The 9,393-nt window shown below is 43.3% G+C and overlaps 1 protein-coding gene across 1 annotated transcript in view; it reads left to right on the top strand.

Moving 5' to 3' along the window:
- The first annotated feature begins 4,094 nt into the window (after positions 1-4,094).
- The window catches only part of LOC310750486 (uncharacterized protein), a 116,623-nt gene continuing 111,324 nt past the window's right edge, over positions 4,095-9,393 (top strand). Inside the window, exon 1 of the mRNA XM_083588724.1 lies at positions 4,095-6,040. Within this exon, the coding sequence (XP_083444850.1) occupies positions 4,688-6,040 (1,353 nt within the window). The 5' untranslated portion in view covers positions 4,095-4,687. The remainder of the gene's footprint in view (positions 6,041-9,393) is intronic.

Raw genomic sequence — 9,393 nt, 5'->3', positions numbered from 1 at the left:
AGTGGAACAGAACTGGATACAACCCATAGTTCTTAACCTAATTTGGGGGGCATCTATTTGTTTAAAACCTTTTCTCCCCTGTTCTTTTGCCAAAAGGGGGGGGGAGTCTCTCAGAGTAGTTTACAAGATTAGTAGCAAGGCCACGCCTGACATCAGGCTTATGATCTAAAAGACATGATGCACACAAGGAAAGGGGGATTGTGAGGGAGAAGGAAACTTCTTTATCTGTAAAAGGTGTGCCCCACCTTTCATAGTGAGAGGCTTCAAGGCAGCAGATGTCATGCCTAGCCCACAGCCTGAGGACCTTGAGGCAAGACCCTTTTGGGTCCAATGTCAAGGATCCCCTTGAGGAGCCCTCTGGACTAATACCTGAGGAAAAACCTCTGGACATATCAGAGGAGGAGATGGAACCACCCTCCAACCCTCGAGAACTCTGGTGCCAGAAGCTTTGGGTCCAGGCCAAAGAGCAGTACAGTATGCATCTATGGACCCAGAGTTGGCAGGCTACTCATGAATGACCCATCCCTGATACTCTTTCACTGGCAGCAGCTGTAGTTAGGGTATGGTTTAGAAGGCCAAAGTATATAAGGCCTTCCAGTTGCTGGACGATCTGGCTTCTTGTCCCCTGTAGCTGTGCTCCTTGCTCATAACACTCATTATTCCTCCTTGTTCTGTTACATCTTCTGTACTACCTGTGCTATTGAGCACAGGTAGTAGCTACCTTGAGCTGTTTCTTGACCTTGATTCCAGATCCTGGTTTGACCTATATAGATTCCCTATGTTTGGAATGTGCTACACCAGAAACCTTCTCTGTACAGGTAAGTACTTCTATGAGGAGCTGCTATTTCTAGGACTAGGACCTTAGTCCCTGTGGGAACCCCTGGAGCAGGACAGTTTGCAACTATAGTATAAACAATAAAATCCAGTACAAATAATACAGTATGAAACAGCAGCAAAACCACAAAATAACAGCAATGGAACTAGTGATAAAGCTTTTGAAAGCACTTAGCATATCTCATTTTTAATGTTATTTTATTGATGGTTAAAAACATAAAACAAGACATCAGCAATCCCCAGTCTGGAGCCTAATAAATCACACAACAAATAACCCTACCTGATGTCACTCAGCAAAGTACTCTTTGTTGTTGATTGTTCTAGCAGATTGTTAGTAGATACATATAGAATAAATATCCTCCCAGTGGTGTAAAAGCCATGAGAGTTTTCTTTTCCTTGCAAGAGTCTTATGCTGTGCATGATAGTCTCTGGCAAAATGACTGACCAATCATTTTTCAGCCACAAAAGTATGTCCAAAGGACACCCTGATCTAAATTGGGGACCTGATCCAGCACTTTGGACTGACCCTAATTGACCTGGAATGATCTGGGGCTGACCCCTCTAGTAAGCTCAGTCTTTTTAGATCTGAGTAAGTTTCCAGACATCCTGAGTAAGTTTCCAGACATCCTGGAGAGTGAAGTCAAATGGGCCTTAGAAAGCATTGCAAATAACAAGGCCAGTGGAAGTGATGGTATTCCAGCTGAACTATTTAAAATTGTAAAAGATAATGCTGTTAAGGTGCTACACTCAATATGCCAGCAAGTTTGGAAAACTCAGCAGTGGCCAGAGGATTGGAGAAGATCAGTCTACATCCCAATCCCAAAGAAAGGCAGTGCCAAAGAATGCTCCAACTACCGCACAATTGCACTCATTTCACACGCTAGCAAGGTTATGCTTAAAATTCTACAAGGAAGGCTCAAGCAGTATGTGGACCGAGAACTCCCAGAAGTGCAAGCTGGATTTAGAAGAGACCAAATTGCAAACATGCGCTGGATTATGGAGAAAGCTAGAGAGTTCCAGAAAGACATCTACTTCTGCTTCATTGACTATGCAAAAGCCTTTGACTGTGTTGACCACAGCAAACTATGGCAAGTTCTTAAAGAAATGGGAGTGCCTGATCACCTCATCTGTCTCCTGAGAAATCTCTATGTGGGACAAGAAGCGACAGTTAGAACTGGACATGGAACAACTGATTGGTTCAAAATTGGGAAAGGAGTACGACAAGGCTGTATATTGTCTCCCTGCTTATTTAACTTATATTCAGAATTCATCATGCGAAAGCCTGGGCTGGATGAATCCCAAGCCGGAATTAAGATTGCCGGAAGAAATATCAACAACCTCAGATATGCAGATGACACAACCTTGATGGCAGAAAGTGAGGAGGAATTAAAGAACCTTTTATTGAGGGTGAAAGAGGAGAGCGCAAAATATGGTCTGAAGCTCAACATCAAAAAAACGAAGATCATGGCCACTGGTCCCATCACCTCCTGGCAAATAGAAGGGGAAGAAATGGAGGCAGTAAGAGATTTTACTGTCTTGGGCTCCATGATCACTGCAGATGGTGACAGCAGTCACGAAATTAAAAGACGCCTGCTTCTTGGGAGAAAAGCAATGACAAACCTAGACAGCATCTTAAAAAGCAGAGACATCACCTTGCCAACAAAGGTCCGTATAGTAAAAGCTATGGTTTTCCCAATAGTGATGTATGGAAGTGAGAGCTGGACCATAAAGAAGGCTGATCGCCAAAGAATTGATGCTTTTGAATTATGGTGCTGGAGGAGACTCTTGAGAGTCCCATGGACTGCAAGAAGATCAAACGTATCCATTCTTAAGGAAATCAGCCCCGAGTGCTCACTGGAAGGACAGATCGTGAAGCTGAGGCTCCAATACTTTGGCCAGCTCATGAGAAGAGAAGACTCCCTGGAAAAGACCCACAAGGAGAAGGGGACGACAGAGGATGAGATGGTTGGATGGTGTTCTTGAAGCTACCAGCATGAGTTTGATCAAACTGCGGGAGGCAGTGGAGGACAGAAGTGCCTGGCGTGCTCTGGTCCATGGGGTCACGAAGAGTCGGACACGACTAAACAACTAAACAACAACAAGAAGTTTCCAGAGGAGTGAAAGGGCACTTGATACACGAGGCTGATGAGCTCTATCACAAATTAAAGATTGGCACCTCCATGTTCACAGCCAGTGTGCCACTAAATACCCATTTCTGAGGAGAAGCAACAACAGGAGATGGTGGTTGTTTTCATGCCCTGTTTGTCAGCTTTCTGAAAGCACCTGCTTTGCCACTGTGGAAAGAGGGTTGCAGGACTAGACAAACCTTTGATGGATTTGATCCAGCTGGGCTCTTCTGATATGTTATTGTTTATTGATTTGAACTCCACCTTTTGATGCAAATGCCCTCAAGGTCCCTTGCATCGATCAATGAAACCCATGAAATACAATCAACGCCCCCCACTCCCACCCCCCCAAAAAACCCTTCAAGATTACCAACAATAAAACTGCAAGGGTAATAATAGCAGATTAAAACCAGCAGTCAAACATTGTGAAAAGGCTCTTAAATACCATTACCAGCACAATAGGGTACCTTAAAAGACTTCTGTGTCTATTGTAGTCTGCATGAACACTTAGTGAGAGCATTCCCCATCAATTCCAGTGGGGCTAATTTCTGAGCAAACATGTTCAGGATGCATTGTCAAGCCTATTTCATGAGGTGCCTGAAATGGACTAGAAAGCTGATAGGTATGTATATGAATCAGAGAAGAGAAAAACAGTTTTCTGTGGTGTCCCAGAATTTAAACAAATTAGGCCAGTATCTGTGCAAATAGATTGTTGCTCTAGCAACAAGTCCTTTGTTTATGTTGCACCGTGGATGCTTCTGTCTGTGTGAGAATACTGACAGTCAGCAAATGGAAAACTTTCCTATTCAGCTGCAAAAAAACACAAAAAACCCTTGATCTAGTTTTTTTTCCCCAGCTTCCTTACACCAATCCAGCTGGCTGGTGCTAAGAAACCAAGATTGCATCTCTGGAAGCAAAACTGTGCTGGCTGACTTTACAAAGCTTTGCAATCAAACCTGAACAATTAAGAGTTATTTTACACTAACTATAAAAAAAAATTGCAGGCAAGCACACATTGAAGAAAGAGGTTTCCCGTCTGCATATTGGTTCCCAAAGGATTCCTTCTTGCTTTGTGGCAGACATGATGTGGCAGATGGACTTCTGGCAAGTGATGGGCTGCACCTCACAACGGTTGGGAGGAATGTTTTTGCCAAAAATCTCAGAAACCTCATCAGGAGGGCTTTAAAATGACTAATGTGGGGGAGGGAGACAGTGCTCCTGAAGGTAGGAGTCTATCAATTGATGAAGATGATCATCCAAATGTCATAGACCAAATGGAGCAAACAGCACGCAGACCTAGTGGTGGGAGGAAAAAATCCTTAAATAAGAGACACGGGGGAATGATTGATGGACTTCAATGTCTGTACACTAATGCGCAAAGCATGGGAAATAAACAAGATGAGCTTGAGCTCTTGGTGCAGCAAACTAAATATGACATAATAGGCATCACTGAAACCTGGTGGGATAAGTCCCATGATTGGAATGTAATAATGGAGGGATACAATCTATTTCAAAGAAACAGACCAGACAAGAAAGGAGGAGGAGTGGCGTTATATGTCAGGGATGTGTATACCTGTGAAGAGATCCAAGATTTAGAACCTCAAAGCCAAAGTGAGAGCATTTGGGTCAAAATTAAGGGAGAGAAGAATAACAGTGACCTCATTGTGGGAGTTTACTAAAGATCCCCAAGCCAAACGGAGGACATAGATGATGCCTTCCTGGAACAGATGGCCAAGCATGCAAAAGGAAGGGAGATAGTAGTAATGGGGGACTTCAATTACCCGGATATTTGTTGGATGTCAAACTCAGCCAAGAGCATAAGGTCAAACAGATTCCTCACTGGCCTTGCAGACAACTTCATTGTCCAGAAAGTGGGAGAAGCAACAAGAGGAACAGCCATTTTAGATCTGGTCCTAACCAATGTTGATGACCTGGTTAGTGGGGTAGAAGTGGAAGGATCATTAGGCGCGAGTGATCATGCTCTTCTGAAGTTTACTATACAGCGGAAAGGAGCGGCCAAGCATACTAGGACTCAATTTCTTGACTTTAAGAAAGCCGACTTCATAAAACTTAGGGAAGTGCTGGGAGAGATCCCATGGACAGTAATACTAAAAGGAAAGGGAGTTCATGATGGCTGGGAGTTTGTTAAGAGGGAGATAGTAAAAGCACAACTTCAGGCAATACCAATGAGACGGAAACATGGAAGGTGCCTAAAGAAGCCAGGGTGGCTATCTAAAGAACTTTTAACTGAGTTAAGATTAAAAAAGGATCTGTACAAAAAATGGAAAAGGGGGGGAACCACCAAAGAGGAATTCAAACAAATAGCCAGCACGTGTAGACACAAAGTCAGAAAAGCTAAAGCACAGAATGAACTCAGGCTTGCTAGAGAGGTTAAAAGCAACAAAAAAGGCTTTTATGGGTATGTTCGTAGCAAAAGGAAGAACAAAGAAACAGTGGGGTCACTCAGAGGAGAAGATGGTGAAATGCAAACAGGGGACACAGAAAGGGCTGAACTCCTCAATGCCTTCTTTGTCTCAGTCTTCTCCGATAAAGAAAACAATGCCCGACCTGAAGAATTTGGAGCAAATGATTCAGCAGGGGAAACACAGCCCAGAATAACTAAGGAGATAGTACAAGAATACTTGGTTAGTTTAGATGTATTCAAGTCTCCAGGGCCAGATGAACTGCATCCAAGAGTATTAAAAGAACTGGCAGATGTGATCTCAGAACCACTGGCAGTCATCTTTGAGAATTCCTGGAGAACAGGCGAAGTCCCGGCAGACTGGAGGAGGGCAAATGTTGTCCCTATTTTCAAAAAGGGGAAAAGAGAGGACCCAAATAATTACCGCCCAGTCAGTCTGACATCAATACCAGGGAAGATTCTGGAGCAGATCATTAAGCAAACAGTCTGTGAGCACCTAGAAAGGAATGCTGTGATCACCAATAGTCAGCATGGATTTCTGAAAAATAAGTCATGTCAGACTAACCTGATCTCGTTTTTTGACAGAATTACAAGCCTGGTAGATGAAGGGAACGCAGTGGATGTAGCCTACCTTGATTTCAGCAAGGCATTTGACAAGGTGCCCCATGATATTCTTGTAACGAAGCTGGTAAAATGCGGTCTTGACTATGTTACCACTCAGTGGATTTGTAACTGGCTGACTGACCGAACCCAAAGGGTGCTCATCAATGGTTCCTCTTCATTCTGGAGAAGAGTGACTAGTGGGGTGCCACAGGGTTCTGTCTTGGGCCCGGTCTTATTCAACATCTTTATCAACGACTTGGGTGATGGACTCAAGGGCATCCTGATCAAATTTGCAGATGACACCAAACTGGGAGGGGTGGCTAACACCCCAGAGGACAGGATCACACTTCAAAATGACCTTGACAGATTAGAGAACTGGACCAAAACAAACAAGATGAATTTTAACAGGGAGAAATGTAAAGTATTGCACTTGGGCAAAAAAAATGAGAGGCACAAATACAAGATGGGTGACACCTGGCTTGAGAGCAGTACATGTGAAAAGGATCTGGGAGTCTTGGTTGACCACAAACTTGACATGAGCCAACAGTGTGACGTGGCAGCTAAAAAAAGCCAATGCAATTATGGGCTGCATCAATAGGAGTATAGCATCTAGATCAAGGGAAGTAATAGTGCCACTGTATTCTGCTCTGGTCAGACCTCACCTGGAGTACTGTGTCCAGTTCTGGGCACCACAGTTCAAGAAGGACACTGACAAACTGGAACGCGTCCAGAGGAGGGCAACCAAAATGGTCAAAGGCCTGGAAACGATGCCTTATGAGGAACGGCTAAGGGAGCTGGGCATGTTTAGCCTGGAGAAGAGGAGGTTAAGGGGTGATATGATAGCCATGTTCAAATATAAAAAAGGATGTCACATAGAGGAGGGAGAAAGGTTGTTTTCTGCTGCTCCAGAGAAGTGGACACGGAGCAATGGTTCCAAACTACAAGAAAGAAGATTCCACCTAAACATTAGGAAGAACTTCCTGACAGTAAGAGCTGTTCGGCAGTGGAATTTGCTGCCAAGGAGTGTGGTGGAGTCTCCTTCTTTGGAGGTCTTTAAGAAGAGGCTTGACAACCATATGTCAGGAGTGCTCTGATGGTGTTTCCTGCTTGGCAGGGGGTTGGACTCGATGGCCCTTGTGGTCTCTTCCAACTCTATGATTCTATGATTCTATGATAAAGGCAGACCCCTTCACATCTTGATGCACATCTATTAGGAGAAACTTAGCAAGTCTGTTCTACATGGGCAAGAAGGCTGCCAGTTCTCAGTCATAAACAAGATTGCCTCTGTGGGCATTTTTAGTTGCCCAAAGTAGAGCAACTAATTCCAGAGCAGCAATGAAAGATCAGAAACTATGCCTTCTTTAACACCATCTGTGTGGGGCAATACTTAGGACAAAAAACCATACTTGGCTAAAGAGAATATAGACCACCTTTCCCTTCCTTACTAGAGTAAGATGCAAAGTGCTAAACAAAATAAGGAAAATATTAGGTGTGTGCAAGCGGTTTTGCATTTATTTATATTATTAAAAGAATTTTTTCCCCTTAGCCCTTCATTTGAATTGCAGTTGGTTCATTCATCATTTGTTTTATGCTGAATGCCCTTCTGTTACCCATATTCACTTTGATTGCTTGTCTTGTCTTTTCTTACTTTCTTTACCTGTGGCAGCCAAACTGATTCTGAATTTTCCCAGGCATCATTCTGAGGTTTTCAGAGGAGGTGGGGGGAAATGGTAACCATCACACCAAAGAAATGGCAGCACCAACTTAAACACGCCACCCCATTCTGCAAAATGTTCTGCAGCATCTGGAGCAATCGGGGGGAAATAAAATGGCAGCTGCCAAAAGGCAGTCGCCAAACTCTGATTCTGCTGCTGGAGAAAGGTATGAAAGCCCTACCAATGCCAAATAAGTGATGAACAGCATAATAAAAATGAACTATTTTGTGCCCATTCATGCAAATGCCATGAGTAATGAATAGGTATCATAACAAATGCAAACTGAACAGAATGGAGGCCATTCAGTTCAATGTTTCATTTCAACACACACGTCTAGAAAATGGTTCTCCAAGTTAATGCTCTGCAAACCAACTCTGAGCTATCAGTGTGGAACATGGAGAAAATTGGAGGGCTCGGAATGGGTTCAGTGGCATAAAAGATGGAATGAGATTGGTGACATGACAGCAGTCTAGTCTTCTTACAACACAAGAAACACTAGCTAAAATAAATTGTAGGGGAAAGGCAGTGACAGCTGAGGTTAGGGAATCCAAAGAGAAGCTCTCAGGACTGACAGTGGGAAGACCATAGTTTTGTGGAAGGCATTCACTACCCCTAAATGGGGGCTCACCAGAACTTAAAGGTCTGTAAGTAGGAAAGTGATGAGCTGGCTTCCAAACAGATGGAAATAATGATGTGACATATTCATAGACCTGGAGATAAGGGCTTATCCAATGTGCACAGTCTGCACCTTCCCCAAATCTGATCCAGGAAGTTGGGAGAAACCTAGAACAGATTTAGTAGGCACACAGGGAAGGGAGGAGTGATGGGGAAACTCCCACTGCACAAAATTCCTATGATTTTTATGTTATCAATAGATTTAAAGCAAAGTTAATCTAGGACTGTATGCCAATATATCCCATTAGTATTCCCATGTAGTGCATGAAGACCAACGCTTCAGTTGCTGCTGGCTAATGTCACTGAAGGAGGACAGACATCAGAACCAATTAAGACATAAACTCACTAACTGCCACCAAACTCTCTCCCTGCCCCAAATAGTGATTGTTGGCAGTGGGAGGTGGACTTTCTCTATCCAATATTAGTAGTATATCTCTAGACTCTTTAGCACACAAAAGACATTTACTGGCCATGAACTTAATTTACAATCTGGGTCTATTGTTCAAATCGTGTCAAATAATTTGATGACCCTTCATTACCATTATCAACACCTGTTTTGTGGAGAATTACTCAAGAATACTTGTTCAAAGAACTGCTTCAGGTTGAACATTATATAGAGTCACTACACCCCCTAATGTCCAAAAAGAGAAAGCATTGCCTCTTAACCTAAATGTTACATGTTCTGGCTCCATCTCTTGATATACAACTCAGTAGCAGATATATGTGTTGTTGCGCCAACAGGCCATAGTGCTATTACAATAATCATGCATATAAATGGCCGATTGCCATGCATATCCAACCCATTTGACGTCAAAATTCCTCCTTCCCCCAAATTAAGGGATTGGTAAAAAGGAAGTTGGAAGGCAAAGTCAAGGGGGTCAAATCACTTCCAAGCTCTTGGGAGTTGTTTTAAAAGCACAAGACTAGAGGTTCAGCTGAAGTGTATCCCACAGATCAGGAAGGTGCCATGAGGACAAAGAGGATGCCAGCATGATTAATGATCAGAGTCAAAGCAGCT

This window comes from Podarcis filfolensis (assembly GCF_964270895.1).
Source record: "Podarcis filfolensis genome assembly, chromosome: 15".
In the NCBI taxonomy this organism is placed as follows: Eukaryota; Metazoa; Chordata; class Lepidosauria; order Squamata; family Lacertidae; genus Podarcis; species Podarcis filfolensis.
This window is presented reverse-complemented; position numbering and strand designations above follow the sequence as displayed.